This window comes from Notolepis coatsorum (genome assembly GCF_963971535.1).
Source record: "Notolepis coatsorum genome assembly, chromosome: 9".
Classification (NCBI taxonomy): Eukaryota; Metazoa; Chordata; class Actinopteri; order Aulopiformes; family Paralepididae; genus Notolepis; species Notolepis coatsorum.
In genome coordinates, this window is record NC_140173.1 from 50916786 (window position 1) to 50943687 (window position 26902).

General features: G+C 50.9%; 1 protein-coding gene across 1 annotated transcript in view; it reads right to left on the minus strand.

Moving 5' to 3' along the window:
- Positions 1 to 26902, minus strand: part of wdfy4 (WDFY family member 4) — a gene marked incomplete at its 5' end in the record, with an annotated part of 306077 nt that overhangs the window by 166864 nt on the left and 112311 nt on the right. The window contains 2 exon segments of the mRNA XM_084321866.1: positions 18321 to 18511; positions 20263 to 20374. Of these exon segments, the coding sequence (XP_084177992.1) occupies positions 18321 to 18511; positions 20263 to 20374 (303 nt within the window).

Below are 26902 nucleotides of genomic sequence, written 5' to 3' on the forward strand. Positions count from 1 at the left end.
TATGGCTGTGTACCGAACTAATACAACGGTATGTTTTTTTTTATCTACTTTTTCTCCCATTTTCTATTTTTCTCCCATCCCAATTTCGTATTGTCCAATTCTACCCTCCTCTGTCTCGAACGCTGTTAGGCCACAGGCTGGCTCCAATGTGGACGAAGCCTTACATCACGTGTCCCCTCCGGTACACAAGGAGGCAGCCGTCGCATCTTTTCACCTGCACAGCGCGATCTCTCAGCGGCGAGGGTCTGCGTGGGAGGGACACGCCGCCCCCGTTGCTTCCTGATTCTGCTGCCGAACGAGAGTTCTCTTGCCTCTTCTCCATTTCCGATGGAAACTGAGGATTACATGGAGGGGGCGGGAGCTCTCTTGTTCGAAGCCCCAGTGGAGACGTATCACTCTCCCCCTCGGGGAGTGGCAGGGAGTGCTGCGTCTCCTTGGGGTCCCTTGTACTCCAGGGTTGGGTTAGAACCTCCGAGACAAGATGCCCAGCTATCTGCCAAGTCGGACGTTGGCGCCCGAGGCAGCCTCCCGTACGCGAGGGGCGCGAGTGACATGGAGGAAGGTATGCAAGGGGAGTTGCTTGCCTTGTTCCCCGAGCTCATGGCGGCCGCCGCAGCCGCTAATGGCGTGGCGTTGCCACAGCCACTGCCGGCACCTGTTCCTGATGACATGATAGGTCATCTCTGGCAAAGTCGTCCTGTGAAAGAGACGGGCGTTGTCTGCCCATTCTTCCCAGCAATGGAGGCTTACGTGGCACAGGGACAGGTAATCTCCCGCATCATTGTCCTTACCCCCGCCTACTTGCCAGTCACGCAGGTGGTGGGTTTGGTCCAGGGGCTTAAGGACGGGGTGCCTCGGCTTGATAGCAGCCATACTTTGCCCCGAAATGGTGTGGGAGCCGTTAAGGAAGCCGGTTCCCCAGGGGAAATCGGCGAGGCAGTTGGCATCGCCTCGACTCAGAGCCTGGCTGCGACCTCCAACATCGCGCAGCTGTCACGCTACATGTCGGGGCTGATGGCGGGCGGGTCGGTATTGGATGACCATCAACGATACCTTCATGCCCAGGTGGCTGGAGCCATCCTGCACCTTACCCAGCTGCAGGCGATAGCCGCCGGGAAGGAGCGCGCCCTGGCCACTCTCATCCAGCGCCACCTTTGGCTGGAGCAGGCGCGGGTGCCGGACCAGAGGAGGATTTCGCTGCTCACGGCCCCCCTCTCCGATGCTGGATTATTCGGGTCGCCCATGCAGCAGATGACGGCAGCCTGCAGGGAGATGGAGGAGGAGCGCTCCGTGCTCCAGCCACATTTCCCCCGACCCGATGCTACCGGTGATGTCCGGAAGAAGCAACGCCGGCAGAGGGCCGCGACCATTGCCTCCGTCACCACCGCCGCCGCTGCTGGGCCTTCAGCGAAGAAGGCCAGGAGTGGAGGGAGTGCCGCGACCGCTGCAGCCAGTCGTCCCACGCCCGGAGGGTACGGTAGGGATCGACGTGACCAGGCTCCCCAGCACCGTCCCTCCGGGCCGGCTCCCCGTGGGGGCAAACAGCGCTCTGCACGCGGCAGGCGGCGCTAGTGACTCCCCTGTTTACCCCTGTGCCCCCCCCCCCCCCCCAACATATGAGTTCCCTGGTCCCACGCCATATTTGGATAGGTGGGTCACGGGATTTCCCCGGCCATAGAATACGTCACTGGGCGCGTTTCTATTGGTCATGAGACTTCCGTGAGTTCTTTCAGGCTCCATGCTATGGACCACTGTCATTGTCAAGATTGGGTGATGCGATGCGTTGGAAACTGTTCGTTTTCTGATCTGCTCTCTATTTAAATATGTATTGAGCTTTTGGTCACGTGGCTCAATGTTTACATGTATCTTTTCAATTGTTACTCACATGGAAGGTCTCTCTGGGGGATTCCCTGTCTTCCCTCTTATATACAGAGCGGTGTTGACAGGGTTTTTCCCCTCGGACGCGTCATATGGGACCCATATCTGTGTCTTGTTTGGCCAGCTTCCTGCCGCTCGTCCCAGATGGCATGGAGGGAACGTTGTCTGGTTTCTTATTAGAATTACCATTGATGTGTTTTTTGGGTCTTGACGTGTACATAGCGCTGGCCCTGGGTGTTTCCGGTGTGGAATCACGTCATGGGCTGGCGCGCCTTGGTTGCTCATTCATAGAAATGGCATTTTTTATGCGAGCGACTGGGAAGGAGATTTTATCTCTTCCGAGCGCCAGTGAACTAGGTTAGACTCGACGACTCCGGGGGGAGATGACGAAGTAGATCAAAGCATTGGCGGAGGGGTCTCACGCCCATGGGGTGGGCCACCAGGTGCAGTGCATTCACGTACTGACCATCTTGGTGGCGCCCTCTGTGATGTTTTGGATCGACACGCGTACCTACCCCCCTCTTAGGACTGGGGATGGCGGCGTGACTAGGACACAGGACTGGTTCTGGTCGCGCCGGACCAGGTCAGTTAACCCGTTGTCCGCCGGGGGCGCAGATCTGCTGTTCTGGTACCCTGAAGGACTTTGTGCTTTTACGGGGGAAAATGCCGGGTCGGCCCGGGCATCGCAGGGATTGATATCATGGATGTGTGTGTCATATGTATAACACTACGAGTTGCCCTTCACAGTGTTTGGTCCATATTGTGTTGTACCTTGTAGGGCTGTACCGAATGTAATTTTTTAACATTCGAAGCTTCGATAGAAGTATTCGAACGAAGCTTCGAATGTGTATAAAAAAAATATTACTAACTAATTATTAACTGGATCCTCAATTTGAATAAAGTGATTAATCTGATTAAATTAGTCTTTTTCTTTTATTAAATCAACTTTCTTTAATGAATATAACTCATCAGTTTCGTCAACATAAATAATCCAATAAGGGCACGGTTGGTATGAAACTGATGGTGACGTCTTATAGTATAATATTATAATATTAGTGTAGCCTAATCTTTAACTGCAACTGTGAAGAAAACCCCCATTGGTTCAAACAGATTGAATAGACACAACAACAAAAAATATTAAAAAATAAAAATAAAAAAAATTATTTTTTTTTATTAAAAATTAAAAATGTTAATGTTGATTTAGAATTCGAATGTCAACATTATGATTGAAGCTTTGAAGCTTCGAAGCATTCGGTACAGCCCTAGTACCTTGTGCTGTGCTAAGGGGCCTGGTCCTTCTCCATCCGTTTTCGCCCCTCCCTCCCCCTGCTGGGCCTGGGAGGGGGCTGTCGAGGAGGTTTTCTATTGAACCCCTCTGGCATCCCTGTGTAGGTCCCGGTCCGTCGGGCCCAGGTCCGAACTCGTTCTCGTCGACCTGTTGGCCTGGGTTAACCCCTTTGAAAACTGAAACACTTGTACTGTCTGTATAGCCGGTGTATACGCCAGGGTTTACGTTAGAAAAAATTGTTGCCGGCCTCAGTGTCCTGAAATCTACCGGTCAAATGAGAGAAATTCCGGTCAGAGTTTATTGAGCTTAAAAACAATTGATAGGCAAAAGAATGACAACAAAACAAAAGAATGACATCATCAAGGCATGTAGATTTATAATATTTTTACTTAAAACTAGGCTACTTTTGCGTATAAAGTCATTATATTCCAAATAAAATAAGTCCCGAGACTCCGTGCTGCTGCCGACTTTAAATCAAATAGGTGTCTGTGGGCCAGACAATAATAAACAGCAGTCTGTTATAATCACATTTTTATGAGCTAACGAATTCCGTTATATTGGACATTTGTATTAATTATATCAAGCGAAGAACTGAGAAATTTGGCAGAGAGAGACTGCAACATTATCGTGGGTTTGCGTGACGACTCTCTCTCTCTCCACCTCCGGCACGGTGGTGTAGTGGTTAACACTGTCGCCTCACAGCAAGAAGGTCCAGGGTTCGATTCCCGCTTGGGGACCAGGTTTCCATGATGCCAGTTACCCAGGTGGGGTATCTCCCAGGCCTTTCTGTGTGGAGTTTGCATGTTCTCCCCGTGCTCGCAAGGGTTTCCCCCCCGATAAGATAAACCCAATGGAAAAACATGCACAACAACAAGATCGCTAACGCTGTGGCGTCCTTGACGAAGACGGACAGGAGCACTTGGATTGGTCCCCTGGCGCGGCTCACGTTGACGCCTGTCTGCTCCCGGCTGCCCTTGGGGGGGAAGGGCGACGGGATGGGTTAATCGCAGATACGAATTGCATGCATGCATCGCATGTGTGCCAATTGATGACCTCGGAGCAGGTCCTAAATTATTATTATCCCAACGACTTATTTACGAGAGTATGTCGATGCAGAGCAGCAGATTCAGCTGTTATTGGCTCTTTTCTGGCTCTATCTGGGGACCGCACAGCAGCGCCCCCCACCCAACAGCTGAATTGCCAATGGCTGAATTGGAGTACTGCACTGTGCTGCACTGTGCTGCTGCTGCTCCGGCTCTGCAGCTTCACATGCACTCGCACACCCAGCACTAAGCTCTCGCTGACAACGTCGTTGTCATTATTAGAAGCAACGATGAAACAAATCATCGCATAGGCTATTTAATTTTAGCCTATTTTAATACAATTCAAATAATCAAATTGTGTTCGACTCAGGGAATTATTTTCACCGGACATTAAGACCGGAGAGATTAAATATGTCGGACTTCAACAGATTTTGCCGGTCAAATACCGGTAATTACCGGCTAACGGAAACGCTGGTATACGCACAGTTATGTTTCTGAGTTTTTTCTTGGTGGGTTAAAGGAACAACCGCCTCCTGTTAAACTAAACATAGGGGGGTGGTTGGTTCCCCGGTGTGTTGGTAGCAGAGTCGACTCTCGGGTTGAGGCCAGGCTTGACCCCGTCTGCCCGCGAGTGTGCCCCTGCACCTTTCATGACGTCTGCCAATCGTGTCAGCCTTCTCTTGAACCTCGACCTCACTGGAGGGGTCGGGTTTGTGGAGGTTGCGACATGGTGCACAGCATACCGAACGCCCCTTCCGCCGGGGTGCTGTTTCACAGTAGACCCCTTAGGCGCCTGTCTAGTCCGTAGTGCGCCGGGCACAGGTCGAGTTATGCTCTTGGGGCCTGTTGCCTGGATTGAGGGATCAACCTCTTTGTGGGTTGTCTCCCCGGTGCGCCGACTGGCCCCACAGTGTTGTGGGGGTGTAACCTCTTGTGGAGTGCTTCAGGTCGGCGTGCCGTAGGGGGGAAGGGCCTGCTCTTGGATTGGGCCCTGTCCAATACGCTGGCGATGTGGGGGGTGGTGTCACCAGTGACCGTCTGGTGGGGTCCCGATGCTACGGCATCGTTGGCCTCACCGGGCCCCCTTTTTCGGGGGGTCCTGGCCCTCAGGCTGTTCCTGGGGCTGGGTCCTCCTCCGCGCTCCGCTGCTATGGCCTTGCCACGGGATTGGGTTCTTGACCTTTGACCCTGTGATGTTGGGGGCTGTGACGGGGGTGTTTTGCTTCCCGTCTGTTCCCTGATGGCATGTGGGATGCGCACCTGAGTGGTCGCGGGTCCTTCTGTGTGAAGGTAAGTCCCACAGTCTGCTCACCCTGTGCGTTTGAGGTGCTAAACCCTCTTCACACAGTCGGATCCGATTCCCTCCCGTCCCCCTCTAGGGGGGTCCAGGGGGCTTGGGTCCTCCCCGGTTCTGATGGTTGTGGGGGGCCTGGCTCAGCGGGTACATCTATCGAGCTTCCGCTCTGCTCAGCTCCTGTGTTCCAATAGAGCAGAGCGTAAGCTAAAAACCTGACGTTTTTTTGTGTACCGTTACACCCCTAGGCTGACAGATCCAGTGAGAGAACAAAGACAGGTCCTGAGAGCGGCTGAGAGGAAGTATAGAAAGTCATGCCTCACTCCTGACATCGACACATATCACAACCTCTTGTTAACATTCTCCAAAACCATTACTAATGCCAAAGCTTCTTTCTTTCACCATAGGATCGAGGCCTCTGCCAAGAATCTTCGCAAACTGCATGCTACCATGTCCTCCCTCCTCACTCCCCCCCCACCCCCTCCTCCCTCATGTTTCTCTGCCGAAGACTTCGCGATCTTCTTTGAGGAAAAAGTGGAGAACATCCACAGCTCCTTCTCCCAACCCCCACCCATTCCAAATGCTGAATCGAGAACCTCATCCTTCACTCTGTCATCTTTCTCTCCCATTACAGAAGCCGAGACCCTGACACTGGTAACGTCGAACCGTCCGACTACATGCCAGCTGGACCAGCTACCCTCCCCACTCCTCCAGACCATAGCACCAGACATCCTCCCATTCCTAACTGCAACCATCAACTCCTCACTCAACTCGGGGGTGGTCCCCACCTCCCTAAAACAAGCCAGAATCACGCCGCTCATAAAAAAACAACCCTGAACCCCACCATCATAGGCAACTATCATCCTGTCTCTCTTCTCTCCTTCCTTTCTAAAACACTTGAACGTACTGTATCCAACCAACTTACTGCTTATCTCTTACAGAATGACCTCCTACCCTAATCAGTCTGGCTTTCGGACTGGCCACTCCACAGAAACGGCCCTCATTGCGGTCACAGAGGCACTTCACTTAGCAAAAGCGAAAGGCCTCTCGTCTGTCCTGATTCTCCTAGATCTTTCTGCAGCCTTCGACACAGTCAACCATCAGATCCTCCTCGCGGCCCTCGCAGGAATGAGAGTGGCTGGCTCTGCGCTGACATGGCTGACATCATACCTCAATGACCGCTCCTATCAAGTGTCATGGAGAGGGACCCTGTCAGCCACCCGCCTCCTGCGGACGGGTGTCCCCCAGGGTTCGGTTCTAGGACCCCTTCTCTTCTCCCTCTACACTAAATCACTGGGTAACATTATCACGTCTCATGGCTTCTCCTATCATTGTTATGCCGACGATACTCAACTCTTGCTCTCCTTCCCTCCCTAATGTAGCAGTCTGGAAAATATGGTATATTATTCAGAACTGCTGACTGTGTTTATATCCCTTTTTGTACACAAAGACATTCTAACTAGTGTCATTGATTCACACGAACAATGACACAAACGTCCCCGTCCCCAGAGCATGTGAATACGGATCATAAATGACAGTATTGATTCATATTTTACAGTGCGTCTCCCCGTGTGACTGGCAGGCGGGACCAGCAGGGGGCAGTAGCAGGCAGAGAGTGGCGGAGAGAGCTGAGAGATGATAAAGGGAGAAGTGCCGCGGAAGTCGTTCTCTTCGGCTGTGAACTTGAACACGAGAGGACACAGCTAACGGGAGCTCTAGACAGCCCCGTTGCTGACGTTTATGCCGGAGTGCCCCGGGAAAGGACAACGGGTGATAGGAAGTACTGGCTAGTGGAGACGATATCCTAGCAGTACCAGTGTTATGATATTATGAACATTAAGTGCAGAGTCGGGCACTAAGAGTCGAGTTATACCTAGTTACAGTGAGCGGTATAAGTAGCGTGCGGCTAAGGATCACAGTAGCATTGCTCGTGTTATACCTAGTTACAGTGACGGTATAGTCTGCGTGCCAGAGACGTACGGGACATCCAAGCAGTCTGCCCGGGCGTCAACAGCTGTCTGCACCGGAGAGCAGCAGCACACCTGCTCCAGGCTGCCTGCAGAACACGGGGAGTTCTTTACCACCAGCAGAGTTCGCCCAGCACCAGCTCAGCCAGCACTGCCTCTCTGCTATAGCTCCGCCTGCTAGCCCCTGCGGCGCGAGTGTTCGACGCCATCTTGCCTCCCGGACAACAGTGGAGTGACGAGGCGGTCATTTCGGATGAGTACAAACGAGCATTGATGCTCCCGACTCCATATACAGTATACAGTGTGGTGCTGCCCGCGGGCGAAGTTAACGTTGTTAACCACAGTTCAATAGGGGTACCCCAGACAATATATACCGGTATTAGCATAGGACTTTTGCAAGGTATTTTGTGGGCTCACTCTTTTATTTTATTCCTTTTCTTTGAGCGTGATAAGGCGTGTATTTCCTAAATAATTCCCGTTCTGTGAATCCCTTTATTCTCTTCCCTATGCTTCCCCCTTCCTTCCCCATATTCTCAACCGGGGACAGTAAGAGTGTAATTCCTTAAAGAAGGTGAATACTGTGTTCCGCCCAGACGTGGGCAGCGTTTAGTCTGGGTACCTGAGAGCACTTGGTGCCTGTGTGTGATACTGTAATTGACTTATGCTAATAATTCATGCCAGTAATTATTGTATGGATACCCATGGTGCAGTAATCACCAGCCGTAGCTTTGTTGTAACCAGGCTGAGTTACAATACAGTCATCCAGAGCGGGAGCACTGTGTGTGTCTTTCATTATTTCTAACCCTAACCCTAACCCTTTGCTACGGGTAATATATGTAATCGTAACCCCTTGCTATTCTACCTTTTCCATTGTAAGGGTTCTGGTCGTCTCACTAAGGGAGGGTACTGCTTGCGGGGGGAACCCAGTTATTTCTCTACCATCCGGTCAGTAGGTGTGGGAGGGAAAAAGGGGCAACTGTGGAGGGTGAGGGTGTGTTGGGGAGTACTGCGGACTACTCCAGAGAGAGGGAGGAAGGCCAGAGTACCGGACCAGGTTTGTAAACCCTGGGCCTCATTCACCCCCACTACCAGCCTCCAGTTGACGCTCCGGACCCCAAAGACGGAGGTGCAGCTGGCCAGGGTGCTACTGTGTCTCGCTACCTATTGACCGCACCCCACAGTTCCCACGAAGCAGAGATAATCCACCCTGCTACATTTGGCGTCACGAACAGGATCAACATCCTACTCCACTCCCTTGTAAGTGACGACCCAGAGACCTGAGATGTCAGACAACGACACCCCGAAGCCCGAGGCCAAAGCCGGGCCGTCCCGGGTGACGCAAGGAGGTGACTCGCCGGCCCCGCTCAAAGAGGAAGGGAGCGAAGCCGAGACGGTGCGGACCTTGACAGCCGAAATGGAGTTCCTAAAGGGTCAACTCCAAGACCAGGCGGAAGCCCTAGACCACCAACACGAACAACTGGAGCAGGCCAGGCACCGAGAGTCGCTTGCCTTGGCCCAAGCCATGATCCGACAGCTTCCCCCAGCGCCCCTCCCGGTGGTGTACGTCCAACGAGAGCGGAAGTGCAGCGAATTTGGAGGTGAACAGGAGAGGGGGGAACTGCCTGTAGAGGACTGGATCCAGGCAATGAGGGCCCATCTCCGTGCCAGTCGAGTGCCCGCGGAGGAACAAGCGGAGGTCGTACAGCTCCACCTCAAAGGCGAGGCGAAGCAGACGGTACGCTTCCTGACGGAGGGAACCGTCCCCGACACGGAAGCCTTGTTCAAGATACTCGAAGAAACCTATGGGGACAAGGTCCCGGTCAGCGTCCGCCTGGGGGAGTTCTTCGACCGAAGACAGGCCGCCGGAGAGACCGTACGCCAGTTCGCCTACGACCTGCAGGAGAGGATCCGTCGCCTACGACGTCGGGCGCCCGCGCTGGTCGCCGACGCCACCGCCCTGCTGCAGGAGCGGTTTGTGGTTGGCCTCCGGGACGATGCCCTGAGGAGAGAAATGCGGAAGTACATGAGGGAGGACGGGACGCGGCCATTTCCCCAGGTACTGCAGGCGGCGATCGATTGGACGGAGGACGAGCTGGTCCACCCCGCCGACAAGGGTCCCCCCCGGGGTTTAGTCCATGCCGCGGCTGGAGAGGGACGGGAGACCCCGCCGAGCGTTGACTCACTGCGGGAGACTATTCGGCAGATCCAGGCGGGAATGGAGCAACTAGGCGCGCGCCAGGAACAGCTGGCTCAGACCTTCTCACGGGAGCGGGACGCGCCCCGGAGAGGCGCCACCGGACGGCGACGCCGAGACGACGCGACGCGAGAACCCCGCCGAGACGAAGACGGCCGGCTGATCTGCTATGCCTGCAATCAGCCGGGCCACATCAGCAGAGAATGCCCCCGCTCGGCCGGCGAGCCACGCCCCGCCTCTACTCCCAACCCCGAAGCTCCGGGCTCGTCAGGGTACCGACCCGGAGCACGAAGGACGGTCGACGCCGTCGTAACCGGAGTCGCCGGCTCGGCCGCGGAGGGCACCGAGACGCAAGACGCGCAAGGGGAATGCCTCACACTAGACGTCCAGATCGACGGGGTCGAGACCCGCTGCCTCTTCGACACCGGCGCCGAAGTCACCACCATGTACGAGAGCCACTTTCGACGACACTTCCCGAAGTCGAAGTTGACCCCCGCCAACTGGATCACTCTCATCGCCGCCAACGGGTTGGAGATCCCAGTGGTGGGGTGTCTCTACGCCGAAGTGAAGTGCCTAGATATGACATTCACGGGGAAATGCATATTCATACTAAAAGACGACCCAGGCCGAGGGGACCTAGGAGACGCTGTCCAGGGACTGCTGGGCATGAACGTGCTCGGCGGGGTAGACGGCCTGTTCGCAGGGATCAAGGGGATGCGGCCGGTGAACCGAAGACGTGTCGAAGCTAGAAGCATCGCCATCCGCCGTGTGGTCGCCGTCCTGGCCCAAGAAGGCAGAGAGTGTACCGCCCCGGGAAAGATGGGGTACGTCAAGGTGGCCGGCAGAGAGTCTGTGGTCATTCCCCCGCACAGCGAAATGGTCGTCTCAGGCCGTTGCGCGACGACAGCGGGGATGCGGCGTCCCGTGATGCTGGAGAACACGCCGAGTGCCAACCTGCCTCCCGGACTATTGGTGGCGAACGTGGTGACCTACGCCCGACAGGGGACAGTGCCTGTGCGGGTGTTGAACCCGACCGACGTCGAGATTGTGCTCCGACCCCGGTCCAGACTGGCAGAGATTCACTGCCCCCGTCAGGTACGGCCCCAGGAGAGGGTGACCGTAGAGGAAGTAGACGGAGGCGTCCGAGTGACGGCGATTGAGACTCGAGCCAGCCCGCCAGAGGCAGAGCCGGACGGGAAGACCCACAGGCTCGCCGTGGACGTACAGGCGAACCTGCAGGATCTCACACCGGCCCAAGTGAGCCGGCTGAATCAAGTATTGGAGAAACACAAGGCGGTGTTCTCCGTGGACGACGGGGACTATGGTTACACAACCACGGTCACACACTACGTCCCCACTGGTGACGCACACCCGGTCAAGCAACGGCACCGCCGAATACCGCCCCACGTGTTCCAAGAAGTAAAGAGACACGTGCAAGATCTGGTGAACCTGGGTGTCCTGGTAGAGAGCTGCAGTCCGTGGGCGTCACCAGCCGTGATCGTCATAAAGAAAGACGGCTCTGTGCGGTTCTGCTGCGATTACCGCCGCCTAAATAACGTGACACACCGGGATGCCTACCCCCTACCTCGTATCGAGGAGTCCCTAGACGCCTTGGGGCAAGCCAAGATCTTCTCCTCGCTCGATCTCACCGCCGGCTACTTCCAGGTGGCGGTGAAAGAGGAAGACCAAGAGAAGACGGCTGTCACGACACCCTTCGGCCTCTACCAGTGGACTCGTATGCCCTTCGGACTGTGTAACGCACCAGCGACGTTCCAGCGGTTGATGACCGCCGTGCTGGGGGACCTGGCCTTCGACGTCCTACTCGTCTACCTAGACGACGTCTTGGTGTTCGCCAGCGACTTCGAGAGCCACTGTCAGAAGCTGGACCTGGTGTTTGGACGGCTTCGGGAGCATGGACTCAAGCTCAAGCCCCGGAAGTGCTTCCTTCTGAAGACCGAAGTCAAGTTCCTGGGACACGTTGTCTCCGCGGCCGGCATACAGGTCGACACCGACAAAGTGAAGGCGTTGGAGGACTGGCCGGCGCCACGCTCAGCGAAGGAAGTGAGGCAGGTGATCGGGTTCCTGTCCTATTATCGGCGGTTCGTGCCCCACTTCGCCCAGGTGGCCCAGCCACTGCACGCCCTGATGGGGAAAGAAAAAAAGGGGTTCGCCAAGGGCCGGCCCGAGGCCTTCAAGTGGACGCCGCAGTGTCAGACGGCCTTCGACCATCTGCGGCAGTGCCTCTTGACACCCCCGGTGCTGGCCTACCCCGACCTCCAGCTCCCCTTCATAGTGACCACCGACGGGAGTTACTTGGGACTGGGAGCGGTACTCAGTCAGAAACAGGAGGGCATAGAGCGAGTCATCGCCTTTGCGAGCCGAGGCCTGCGTGGGTCCGAAAGGAATGACCAAAATTATAGTGCGTTCAAGCTGGAACTCCTCGCCCTGAAGTGGGCGGTCACCGAGAAGTTCAGAGACCTCTTGATGTACGCCCAGTTCACCGTGATCACCGACCACAACCCGTTGAGACACCTCGGCACGGCCAACCTGGGAGCAGTGGAGCAGCGGTGGAACGCTCAGCTCGCAGAGTATGACTTCGTGGTGCACTACAAACCTGGTCGACTCAACCAGAACGCAGACGCTCTGTCTCGCATGCCGATGCGATCAGAACCTGAAGTGGAAGACACTGAGAAAGACTTCCTAATGATAGCCGCGGCTGGCACCCACACCCGTCAGGGTCTCCAGGAACGGGCCGCTCCATTGTCCGTCCCCGCCCCAGTCGCCCGGGAGGGCTACGTCGTGGTCCCAGCGGAGGAAGTGCGGGCCCTGCTATGCCCTGGGAGACCGACAGAGACGCGGGAGGTCTCGAGTGTCGGCGCACGACGGATAGCGGCACAGAAGGGGAACAGCGGATATGACTGGGCGGAAATGCGGCAGCTCCAGGCGGACGATCCCGAGTTGGGTCCGGTGTGGCGGGCGGTGACACAGGGGGTCCCCCCCACTAAGGTACAGCTGAAGGAAGGAGACCCGAAACTCCGCAAGTTATACGGGCAGTGGGAACGACTCCGTCTGCATCAGCAAGTGCTGTTTCGGCGCGTAAGCGATCCCCGGGATGGAGAGGAGGTTCTCCAGCTGGTGGTGCCCACAGCCCTGCGAAGGAGGATCTACGAGACCCAGCACGAAGACGCGGGACACTACGGGGGACAAGGGACGGTGGTCCTGATGAGGCGAGGTTACTACTGGATCGGAATGGCAGAAGAGGTGAAGCAATGGGTGAAGCGATGCAAGCGATGTGCATTAGCCCGCGACGTGTTCCCTAAAGCCCAGGCCCAGATGACCTGCACTAACGTGACGGCACCCATGGAGGTCCTGGCCATGGACTTCACCGTGTTGGAGAGGTCGGTGGGTGGCTACGAGAACGTACTGGTGCTGACCGATATGTTTACCCGATTCACTATTGCAGTACCGACCAAAGACCAGACTGCGAAGACCACCGCCGCTGCCATCATCAAGTACTGGTTCGTGTACTACGGTTGCCCTGCCCGACTCCATGCCGATCAAGGGCGAAATTTCGAGTCGAGCGTCATCAAGGAGCTCTGCCGACTGTATGGGATTTCAAAGAGCCGCACCACGCCCTACCATCCCCAGGGGAATGGGCAGTGCGAGAGATTCAATCGGACAATGCACGACATGCTGCGTAGTCTGCCCGCAGAGAAGAAGCGGGACTGGAAGGAGCACCTACCCGAGTTGGTACTTACGTACAATTGCCACGAGCACTCCTCCACTGGATACTCTCCCTTCTACCTGCTCTTCGGGAGGGACGCTAGGATGCCCCGAGATGTCCTAGGGGGCAGAGACGTCATTGAGGAGGGGGCGGCAGACCTAGATGAGTGGGTGCAGAGTCACCACGAGCGACTAAAGGCCGCCGCGGAGGCCGCTGAGGCCACGGCGAAGCAGGCATCCCATCGACGCAAGAGAATTTACGACAGGAAGAGCAGAGGTGCACTCCTGCGGGCCGGAGACCGGGTCCTGATACGCGACCACCGAATCCGGGGCCGTAATAAGATACAAGACAAGTGGGAGCCTACGTCATATGTGGTGGTTAAGCAGAGCCACGAAGGGACGCCCGTGTTCACGGTCAGGCCCGAAGCAGGGGGTCCAGAAAGGACCGTGCATCGAGACCAGCTCAAGACCTGTCCCTTCCCGGCTTCTGACCCGGAAGTGCGGGGGAGGGCCCCTCGACAGATCCCGGTGGCACCGCGGAGCTCGTCCGAATCAGACATCGGAGGTGCTTTCGGGCACCGGCGGGAACCGCATCCTAGGGCGTGTAACCACCCCGGTCCCCTGCGGGACGCCCCTGAGGAGGCCGTAAGCGCCGAGTCAGAGGTGGAGTCGACCCCTTCAGGAGAGGAGGGGGAAGGCGGCGGAGACGGAGTCGAAGAGGAGGCCGCGGGCGGTCCATCGATGGCCCCGGAGGGTGAGGCCGTGGTCCAGGACCCGCCGACAGACACTGAGGAATCCGACACGGAATCGGAGGCGGGGGAGGTGGAACCCCCCAGAGTGGAGGCCGCTCGGCCCCAGAGGAGCACCAGAGGTCGGCTACCCGCTCGGTATCGCCAGGACTACGTGCTCAAGAGCGTGTTCGCGGAACAGTGTGTCCAACTCCTGAGGGAGTGTGTAAAACTGTTGGCATAATGTGTAATTGTCAACCGATGTGTGAAACTGTTGGTCTCAGGACCGTTTTCATGCATGCGTTTGTTTTTGTTGTTTTGTTGTTAACTTGCAGAGGACTTAGCAAGTTCAAAGTGGGGGGAAATGTAGCAGTCTGGAAAATATGGTATATTATTCAGAACTGCTGACTGTGTTTATATCCCTTTTTGTACACAAAGACATTCTAACTAGTGTCATTGATTCACACGAACAATGACACAAACGTCCCCGTCCCCAGAGCATGTGAATACGGATCATAAATGACAGTATTGATTCATATTTTACAGTGCGTCTCCCCGTGTGACTGGCAGGCGGGACCAGCAGGGGGCAGTAGCAGGCAGAGAGTGGCGGAGAGAGCTGAGAGATGATAAAGGGAGAAGTGCCGCGGAAGTCGTTCTCTTCGGCTGTGAACTTGAACACGAGAGGACACAGCTAACGGGAGCTCTAGACAGCCCCGTTGCTGACGTTTATGCCGGAGTGCCCCGGGAAAGGACAACGGGTGATAGGAAGTACTGGCTAGTGGAGACGATATCCTAGCAGTACCAGTGTTATGATATTATGAACATTAAGTGCAGAGTCGGGCACTAAGAGTCGAGTTATACCTAGTTACAGTGAGCGGTATAAGTAGCGTGCGGCTAAGGATCACAGTAGCATTGCTCGTGTTATACCTAGTTACAGTGACGGTATAGTCTGCGTGCCAGAGACGTACGGGACATCCAAGCAGTCTGCCCGGGCGTCAACAGCTGTCTGCACCGGAGAGCAGCAGCACACCTGCTCCAGGCTGCCTGCAGAACACGGGGAGTTCTTTACCACCAGCAGAGTTCGCCCAGCACCAGCTCAGCCAGCACTGCCTCTCTGCTATAGCTCCGCCTGCTAGCCCCTGCGGCGCGAGTGTTCGACGCCATCTTGCCTCCCGGACAACAGTGGAGTGACGAGGCGGTCATTTCGGATGAGTACAAACGAGCATTGATGCTCCCGACTCCATATACAGTATACAGTGTGGTGCTGCCCGCGGGCGAAGTTAACGTTGTTAACCACAGTTCAATAGGGGTACCCCAGACAATATATACCGGTATTAGCATAGGACTTTTGCAAGGTATTTTGTGGGCTCACTCTTTTATTTTATTCCTTTTCTTTGAGCGTGATAAGGCGTGTATTTCCTAAATAATTCCCGTTCTGTGAATCCCTTTATTCTCTTCCCTATGCTTCCCCCTTCCTTCCCCATATTCTCAACCGGGGACAGTAAGAGTGTAATTCCTTAAAGAAGGTGAATACTGTGTTCCGCCCAGACGTGGGCAGCGTTTAGTCTGGGTACCTGAGAGCACTTGGTGCCTGTGTGTGATACTGTAATTGACTTATGCTAATAATTCATGCCAGTAATTATTGTATGGATACCCATGGTGCAGTAATCACCAGCCGTAGCTTTGTTGTAACCAGGCTGAGTTACAATACAGTCATCCAGAGCGGGAGCACTGTGTGTGTCTTTCATTATTTCTAACCCTAACCCTAACCCTTTGCTACGGGTAATATATGTAATCGTAACCCCTTGCTATTCTACCTTTTCCATTGTAAGGGTTCTGGTCGTCTCACTAAGGGAGGGTACTGCTTGCGGGGGGAACCCAGTTATTTCTCTACCATCCGGTCAGTAGGTGTGGGAGGGAAAAAGGGGCAACTGTGGAGGGTGAGGGTGTGTTGGGGAGTACTGCGGACTACTCCAGAGAGAGGGAGGAAGGCCAGAGTACCGGACCAGGTTTGTAAACCCTGGGCCTCATTCACCCCCACTACCAGCCTCCAGTTGACGCTCCGGACCCCAAAGACGGAGGTGCAGCTGGCCAGGGTGCTACTGTGTCTCGCTACCTATTGACCGCACCCCACAGTTCCCACGAAGCAGAGATAATCCACCCTGCTACACTCAGATATCCAAGTCTCTGAGCGGATCTTGGCCTGTCTGTCCGACATCTCCGCCTTGATGACGACCAACCACCTCAAACTGAACCTAAGAATTGAATTGCTCCACCTGCCGGCCAAATCCTCCCCCCTGACCGACCTTTCCATCACAGTCGAGAATGCAGCTGTGACCGCGTCCCCGACCGCCAAGAACCTTGGTGTTGTCCTCGACGACCAGTTGAACGTCTCTGCTCACATTGCAGCGACAACCAGAACCTGCAGATTCCTCCTGAGCAATATCAGAAGGATCCGCCCCTTCCTGACAAAAGAAGCCACCCAACTCCTCGTCCAATCAACAGTCATCTCCCGCCTCGACTACTGCAACGCACTGCTCGCTGGCCTCCCGGCCACTGCCACTAAGCCTCTTCAACTCATTCAGAACGCAGCGGCCCGCCTGATCTCAAACCTACCGAAGTCGGCCCATGTCACCCCACTTCTTAGGGACCTGCACTGGCTCCCCATTGCTGCACGAATCCGCTTCAAGGACCTAGCATACCGTGCGGCAAAGGGAACCGCTCCCGCCTACCTCCGGTCAATGGTCTCTAACTACACACCCTCAAGACCCCTACTCTCTGCATCTTCTGGCCGCCTCAGACCTACTCCTATCCAAGCTCCGGGAGGGTCATCAAAGAGAAGTCGCCTATTCTCAGTCCTTGCCCCACAATGGTGGAATGAACTACCCACCCCAGTTAGGACAGCCGAAAAAAGAAAGAAATATCTAACCCTAACTACCCTTACTGTCAGGCACTTGTCCTAATAAACTAACCTACACTGTAGCACTCAACACTTTGATGAACATTGTTACTCAGCTGATAGAGTTGTGCCCTTCCTGATGACTTGTCGTACAGAACTTGTAAGTCGCTTTTGATAAAAGCGTCAGCTAAATTACTAAATGTAAATGTAGTATCAACAGATACGTAAAATGATTATGTGCAGGGTATAGATCAGGGTATAGATCAGGGTATAGATCAGGGTATAGATCTAGTTTGATTTATTTTACATTTTATTTTGGATTTCATGGTGTTTTTTGTTTTGTTCTGATTTATTGTGATGTTTCTTCTTGACTTGTTTTAAAGAAGACGTGTCTGGCCCATGGGGACATTAACGTGTGTTATCAGGCCTGTGTCACTAAGCATTCCGGTTTTTCTTTCATGGTTCTGTCTTGAACGGTTGCAAAGATATATTGGTGGACACTGGACAGACAAACTAAAATAAACAAACAAGCATAAAAACATACACATAGAGACACAACAAACAACATTTCTGCACACTAAGGCTGTCCCCGAACCCTGTTTTTGGGATTCGAACTTCGTCAGGGTTTTTCGAACGAACGTTCGAACCTTTGTTTTTAATAAAAAATTATAATAATATTTATTTTTATTTTTTTATAATATATATATATTTTTTTACTATCCTCAAATTAAATCCTCAATTTGAATAAAGTGATTCATCTGATTAAATGAGTCTTTCCAACTTTTTCAACTTTCCAGCCGCAGACCCAGCCCAGGGAGAAGCCCCAGCCCAACTAAATCAATTAAATCAACTTTCTTTAATGAATATAACTCATCAGTTTCTTTTAATATTATAATATTAGTGTAGCCTAATTTTTATCTGCAACTGTGAAGAAAAACCCCATTGGTTTAAACAGAATTAATAGAATTATATATATTTCTTTTAATTAAAAATTAAAAATTCAAATGTTGATTTAGAATTCGAATGCCAACATAACGAACGAAGGTTCGAACGTTCAAACGTTTGGGCTCAGCCCTACTGCACACACAGGATGTAACTACAAAGCAACTGATTATGAGTAGAAATACTCCATCTAGTCCAGTCGTTTTTTTTATATATATTTTTATATTTTTACTGTATATTTTATACTAGAATGTATATACATAACATACGAAATGTGAATCCCGGTCCGTACTTAAATTATTATATTATTAAATTATTATTATCTTATTCTTAGGCCTATTCTATTCTATACGACCTGCCCGACCTTGTATCCATTGATTCGACTCATCTCCTGCTGCATGGCGGCGCTGGTCTCCAGCACGGAGAGAAGAACCTTCACGGCCGCGTACAGAGAAGCATCATCTGGCGCCATGGCAACCAGACTGAGAATCACCGCCGGCCCGCCGACGTATAGGAAACAATTAGCCGCACTCCTGGGGGTGAAGGTACGTACACCTGGAAGGACCAATCCCAGTTTACCAAAACATATGGTCAAGAATCGGCTAAAACACAACACAGCAAAAAGTAACTAAAAGAGTAGGCTTGCTATACAAAGCACCAGTGGTGGATAGTAGTTTACTCAATAGCTGTACTAAAGTACAGTGTTGATGTACTTGAGTATATTAATTTTAGGGAACTTTGTACTTTTACTCCAATACATTTCAAAATAAATATTGTACTTTTTACTCTACTACATCTATCTGAAAACAACAGTTACTAGTTACTTTGAACTGAAATTTTGAATGAAGATAATGTACTTTTAGATTTGAGACACAAGAGGACGTAATCAGAGCAGCATGACTGGACCATATACCACTTTAACATGACCTTTAATCAGAGCAGCATGACTGGACCACATACCACTTTAACATGACCTTTAATCAGAGCAGCATGACTGGACCACATACCACTTTAACATGACCTTTAATCAGAGCAGCATGACTGGACCACATACCACTTTAACATGACATTTAACACTTTGAGTGCCAACGACGCTATATGTCGTTAGTTCATGCCGACCGTTGAATGCCAGCAACGACATATAGTGTTTGTTTGTCTTCTTTTTTTTTTAGCAATTTTTATTCATATTTCATCAATCTAGTCTCACGTTAGTGCAGCAACCTCTCTCTGAGCTCCATTGGGAAAATACCGCCCCCTATCGTCTCTCCCTGTGTAACTGCACCCCATTGGATTAGACTGATGGGGGGGGGGGGGGGGGGGGGGGAATCCAGTTTCCTCATTTTATTTTTCCGGCAAGCCATCCTAAGAGATCCAAGTCTTCGCCGACCCTCAGAACAGCGTGGAATCGGTATTTCCAGTACCCAGCGCTGAATCAATAAACGCGATCGATATTTGGAATGGCGATCAGGAATTGGAATAATATTTTTGGAGAACATCTGATCTGAGGTAAGGAATCTATTTGACCAGTCTTAGGATAATCGGATATGTTTTCACAGAGATATCAGCGTTTTGCCCTATGTGTGTGTGTGTGTGTGTGTGTGTGTGTGTGTGTGTGTGTGTGTGTGCGCTGATCAGGAAATGAGAAAATAGATTTTTCAGCTCGTTTCTCTAGCATGCATAAGTACACATATACTATCGATAATCTAGCGTTTATTTGGAAACTATTCATAAATAGGCCGAAAAATGACAATGTTTTTTGTGTATTCCAGAATATTCCAGTAAAGGCCGTTTATCACAGAATCTTTATATTTTCCCGAAACTTTCAAGAAAACGAGGGCTTTTCAAAATGGTATAAAACGGAAATTAAGCGATTAAAAAACAATCCATTTCGACAATCACATACCACAATCACATACCACTTTAACATGACCTTTAGAGGTCAATGGATCAAGGGTGGAACGTTTCGCACTGGAATACACAAACCTCATACAGAATGTGTACTTTTACTTTTGAAACTTAAGTACATTCAATAACAAATACTTTTTCTACTTTTACTTAAGTAGAATTCTGAAAGGATGACCTCTACTTTTACCAGAGTACTATTTTATCAGAATATTTCTAACTTAAGTAAAGGAACTGTGTACTTCTTCCACCACTGCAAAGCACTTTTTTTTAAGTTTTCATTCCAACTGACCAAGATGCCGGATGATAATTAATTGACCTGCAACAGTTGTGATTGGAGGATCAAGAACAGAGGGGGGCGGGGCTTAAGATAGGTCAATCAATTAGTGAAGAGCACTCCATACCAGAATGGCCGACCAGGGCGGCTCCTATGGTGCGAGCCGTGCCGCTCAGGTGCTGGCTGACGTTCCGAGCCAGGAACACCGGAGTGGAGTTATCGCGAGACGGTATCCCCACCTGTCAATCAAACACACTGACTCTGCATAACGGACTTCAAAACAGATATCTCAATTCAAAATGCCATGATATCCCCTTTTTAAAGGGTCATGGTCAGAAATTATTTTGACATCCAGCCCGCCATCAATGATGTCCTTTCTCAGCTAAATCCATGCCGCCCGTCACGCTGGACTCCCAGTACCATTGAGTTGGTAGTGGCCAGGCCGTGGTCTGGCTGTACAAACGTGTACAGAAGGCTAAAAGGTTAAATGTTCATTATCGTAATTCTGAAACTGCCTAATCACCAAATCCTTTACTTGCTCTTTGTGCGCTGGGACTATTATCTTTCTAAAGGGCCAGGAAAACCCCCTGCATCAGAGTGATACTTTGTAAACGGAAGCGATCTTGACATGACAACAGTATCACTCATCTCACTTCCATTATACACAGTATCACTCATCTAACTTCTATACACACTGTTACGGACGGTGTCCTTATGTATGTATATAGAGGGAGTAATGTATGTTATCTGTTGTATATATAGGCATGTTTTGTTTGTTGTTGTCTTGTCTCCCTCTTGTGTCTACATATCCCATTCTCAGGTGTCTCCCAGTCCCAGTTGCAGCAGCAGCTGGTCAATCAGCAACTCACCCCAGTGCAGCGGCAGGTGAAACTGATTCTGCAATCAACATCCACTCTCCCTTCATATACCCTTTTTGTTTCAGTGTTAGTTAGCTCCCTGGTTCGTTTGGTCTGTGTGTGGTGGTAACTATACTTGGTCTGTGTGTGGTGGTAATTATACTTGGTCTGTGTCTGTGTGGGAGCTCATTTTGGTATGTCTTCAGTATAGAGCTAGTGAAAGCTCTGGCACTTTGTGCTGTCAGTTAGTTTAGGTCTTTAGTATAGTTTTGTGCTGTTTGTGTTCTGTAGAGCTGTGGCCTGTTTGGCATTAGTTTAGTATTTGTACATTTCTGTTTTGTTTCTAACGTGTGTATTTATTCCTCATCACCCAGCCTATGGTGATTGTTTTGCTTTGTATTAATCTTTTGTTTTGCACACAGGGACATTGAGGACACGAAGATACCCTGGGTCTACATTTTGCATCACGTAGGTGACCTACTGTTAAAGACACCAGCTTTAGAAGTGAGCACCACCACCTGTACTTTGGGGCGTCCACGCCTGTAAGGGGGGGTGGACTTTTATTTCTTTTTGATATTTCATTTGGTGCTCACTGGTAAGTCCTCTTTGCTCTCTGTGTTGCCGAGTTTTGTGTTTGTAAAATAAATATTATTATTTTGTAATTTGTCTCTTGCGTTTTGTGTCACTGCACCCTCACCTACCCTGTCTGTGGCCTTGTGTTGCGTCTCCCCACTGGGGTACATAACATAAATGGGGGCTCGTTAGTGGGTAACAGACAGGTGGTGTTGGTGTGCGGTGGGCACGTTGGTTGGTTTGGGTTTTGGTGGTAGTTTGAAGCGACCTTGGGTTCTATGAAAGGCGCTATATAAATTTGATTTATTATTATTATTATTATTATTGATCAGTGTGTTTTTGGTGTGTGTTTGCGCTGGTGTATCTTTGTAGGCATGTCGTCTTTTAGTGTGGAGGAGTTTCTGTGTGATCCCTCAGTTGATCGTTTGGATCAGTGCAGGAAGGAAGACTTATGTGCTATCGCCTCGCATTTTCAGGTCAGCCTTGCTAAAAGTTTGGCAAAGGCTGACCTGAGAGAGGAGGTGGTACACATATTGGTGTATAGGAAGGTGCTCGGTGTAAGTAAGGGGGCGTCTTTTATTTCTTCCCCTCATTCTGCCTCGGACGAGGAGCGTGGGGAGGAGGGAGTTGGGGCGGGTGCAGAGGGGGGAGGGGATAAGCCTCCCCTTTCGGGTGTCGCGTCTCCAGTGCCCGGTCATGCTTCACCTTTCCCTGGGGGGAGTACTGAAGAGGCCAGTCTTCAGTTGAGTTTAGCACGGTTGCAGTTTGAGGAAAGGGAGAAGGAGAGGGAATACAGGTTGGCTGTTAGGAAAATGGAGCTGGAGGCTGAGGTCTCGAACCACCGGTTGGATGCTGAGGTTAAAATTAAGCAACTGGAGCTCGAGGCTGCTAAAATTGGGAGTCCTGCTCAACCCTCTTCCACGGCTGTGGGGGCTTACGATGTGAGTAGATTAATATCTCTTGTACCTCAATTTCGTGAGGCGGAGGTAGACTCCTATTTTAATGCTTTCGAGCGAGTTGCTACCTCATTGAAGTGGCCTAAAGAGGTCTGGGCTCTCTTGCTCCAATGTAAACTCACTGGAAAAGCCCAGGGCCCTCATGCATCAACGTGGACTTTGAACTTGACCTACTTCCACACGTAAGCACGGAATGTAGAACTAGCGTACGCACAGGGAAGTCGGCATTCATCACACGTGCGTACGCAGGCTCTATGGTCCTCCGTGTTGATGAATACCACTTTGTTCTACCGTCAATGCTCGTGCATGATTATCCATATATGGTCATGAAAATGAGGAAACACCCCCCATGGGATGTGAAATAATGGACCGACCCGAGCGGGACTCCGAGAAACTCCACGGAGAATTCACTGCTGTCGAACCAAGAAGACACTATCGCGTATTATGATTTATGGGATAAATAAAAGGCGGACTTGTAAACGGTGATGTCAGATATCAACGGCTCCCTAAAACCATTGCTGCAATTCTGCCTGGACAGCTCAAAATACTAATAAAGACCGTTCGTTGACCACTGTTTGGCGCTGGTTGTGTGTCATTATAACCGTGCTGTATGAATGCCTTTATTAGTTGTGTTCGATTGGCTATATGATTTTTAGAGGCATCTATTTTGTTGTCGGCTAATAAAGACCGCGCTGGAATATGACTGCCTTTTCCCGTGTTGTTTGATTAATACCCACGGATTAAAGTTCTCCTCAATTCTATTCCAAATCGCGATGGATCTCCCGTCAATTTTCTACCTGCTGCATATGATTTCTAGAGGCATACTACAATCTATTTTGATGTCAGTATTGGGTAGCCTATATAAACAATATAATACGAGAGCATAGAACAATGAATCTCACTGCATGTATGATGTATCCTGCCTTTCAATACATGAACTTGAATCCCATCATATAGTCTGTCCACTATCTGCATGGTGTCATTGCAATGCGTTTTCTATTCTTTCTTGTACAGTAAAAAGGGGGAAGAACACTATATTCATATGACTTATTCTGCTTACAGCTTCGAAATTCCACTTGTTTCGTTTAACGTAAAGCCTTTTAAATATAATCAAAACGTTCCCGTGTTTCGGCGGTCTGTGCGCAAAATAATAACGAGTTGAGCTTTATGATTTATGATGAATTGAAGATGGGGGACCCTGATGTAAACAAGACGAAAGTTGGTCTGCATCCCCAATTAACAATTGTATGTACTGAGCTGTACTGTACTGTACCCATTCTGCAATCTGTTAATAAACTTTTCAATCAATCAATCAATCAAGCTACGCGGAGCGCAGTCAGTCAGTAGCCTACACCCCGTATATTCCGATAACGCTATATAAACCATGAATGAATGAATGAATGAAAACTTTATTAACAGATTGCAGAATGGGTACAGTACAGTACAGCTCAATACATACAATTGTTAAGGGGATGCAGACCAGAGAAAGACTTTCGTCTTGTTTACATCAGGGTCCCCCATTTTCAATTCATCGTAACATATATGACATGCTGCATTCATTCTGAGAGAAAGATCTATTATTCCAAATGCTATTTATAGGGTTTTGACCATAATTACACTACTGTTGCTATCTTACAATGAACTATAATGAACTACGGTTCATACAGAACATCCAGTGTTATTATGCACAGAAGCTCATTTCCTTGTTGTAATAATATATTCTACCACTGGGAGCTAGGTACGCCAGGTCTGAAATGTGCGTAGATGTACGCACGAAGTCAAGTTCAAATCGAAATTGATGAATCCCACTCTTTGCTTAGAAATGATCGTACGCACGGGTTACGCACAGATCTGTGCGTAGAACACGTTGATGCATGAGGGCCCAGGAGATTTTGTCTGCCCTCCCTCTCAGCGACAGTTTGTCTTATGACATAATCAAGACGGCTGTACTTCGAGCATACGAGTTAGTGCCGGAGGCATAATAGGCAAAAATTCCGAGCTCACAGAAAGTTACCTGGCAGTACTTTTGTGGAGTTCGCTCGTGAGAAGGAGTCTCTATTTTTTCGGTGGTGTAAGGCGAGTGACGTGTCTGATTTTAATTCACTGTCTGAGTTACTGTTGCTGGAGGAGTTTAAAGGTAGTCTGTCTGACCGTTTGGCTACATATCTAAATGAGCAAAAAGTGGGTACGTTGGCTCAGGCTGCAGTGCTCTCTGATGAGTTTGTGCTGACCCATAGGCAAACATTTGGTACTCTCCGACATGAGGGTAGGACCTTTTATCCCTCTGCTCACACTCCAGCTAGGTCACACGTTAGTCCGCCGCAGATCCGCCGCAGTGGCTATGTTGGACAGACTAGTCCGCCCCACTCAGGACTACAAGGAGGAGCGGGAGTGTTTTTACTGTCATCAGGTGGGCCACATTATAAGTGACTGTGTTGTTTTGAGACGCAGGGAGCAGTCTCAGACAGATGGACGACCTAAAGCGGTTGGTTTGGTTGAGACAGTGTGTGACATCCCAGGTCCCAGTTACGATCCGTTTATGTCGGACGGGTTGGTCTCGCTCAGTGGCAGTGAGTTGGACCAGCGTCCAGTACGCATACTGCGGGATACTGGGGCAGCACAGTCATTCATCATAACAGACATGTTACCATTTTGTGATGAGTCATCGACTGGCTCTAGTGTGTTGGTGCAGGGGATCGGCATGGGCTTTGTGTCGGTGCCCCTCCATCAGATACATTTAACCTGCGGGTTGGCAAAGGGGGTGTTCAAGGTGGGCGTGCGCCCATCATTACCAGTGGGAGGTGTCACCTTTTTGTTAGGTAATGACATCGCTGGTGGCAGAGTTATGCCAAGTGTTAAAGTTTTGGATCACCCTACTGTTTTGTGCCCTGATGTGTTTGCTCCGTTTCTCCCAGATGTATTGCCAGTGTGTACAATCACCCGTGCTCCACAACCTGTAGTTGTGACGAGTGACAGGGTGACGATTCGGCGGGGTACACTAGCCTCTGAGGCAACGCGGTTACCCAGGACTCGTGGTAAGCTGGTAGTTGCCCAGAGTGAAGACGCTGGTTTGGCCACATGTTCATTTACTGCTCCTGCTCCAGGGATAGCTGGAAGCAGAGAGGTGGTCAGTTCTGTTGTGAATGGAATTCGGTCAATGGGCGGCCCTTTGAGGCTGTTGAGGAAGCAGCTGATGGGAGAGACTCTTCACAACAAACCTCAGCTGAGGGGTTTGTTGTCTTGTGTGTGCAGGCTTGGAAAGTGGCTGCTTGAGGCTAGTGCTGTCTCTGAGGGGGGTCTCTCTGCTGCTCAGCGTATTGTAACGCTGCATTTTGTATTGTGCTGTGTGAACTTTCTCACAATGTATTATGTATTTTTCTTTGTGAGAGGGAGGTGGGCAGCAGTCTGCCATTGTGCATTTTAACCGTGGACCATCCCTCTGTTTTTTTTGTGAGGTGCCTTCTCAGACCACGGTCTTAAAACTTTTGATGTTGGTGTTGGGACTGCTGTACCCCTGGACATTTTGTGTCAACAGCACCCCTGATCATATCAAATGCTACCAAGAGAGGTATGAAGAAGCGGAAGGTGATGGTCTGGTTGGTTGATGGCAGTGGTGGATGTTTTGTTTTTTTGTTATGATGTGTGTTCTTTGGAAAAACAAATGGGGGACTTGGGTTGTATGGTGTGTTGTCGCCAGCCATGGGCTGACTCTTTATGGGGGGGGGGGGGTGTTACGGACGGTGTCCTTATGTATGTATATAGAGGGAGTAATGTATGTTATCTGTTGTATATATAGGCATGTTTTGTTTGTTGTTGTCTTGTCTCCCTCTTGTGTCTACATATCCCATTCTCAGGTGTCTCCCAGTCCCAGTTGCTGCAGCAGCTGGTCAATCAGCAACTCACCCCAGTGCAGCGGCAGGTGAAACTGATTCTGCAATCAACATCCACTCTCCCTTCATATACCCTTTTTGTTTCAGTGTTAGTTAGCTCCCTGGTTCGTATCACTCCTCTCACTTCTATACACACAGTATCACTCCTCTCACTTCTATACACACAGTATCACTCCTCTCACTTCTATACACACAGTATCACTCCTCTCACTTATATACACACAGTATCACTCATCTCACTTCTATACACACAGTATCACTCATCTCACTTCCATATACACAGTATCACTCCTCTCACTTCTATACACACACTATCACTCCTCTCACTTCTATATACACAGTATCACTCCTCTCACTTCTATATAAACAGTATCACTCCTCTCACTTCTATACCCAGTATCACTCCTCTCACTTCTATACATTACACACAGTATCACTCCTCTCACTTCTATATAAACAGTATCACTTCTCTCACTTCTATACACACAGTA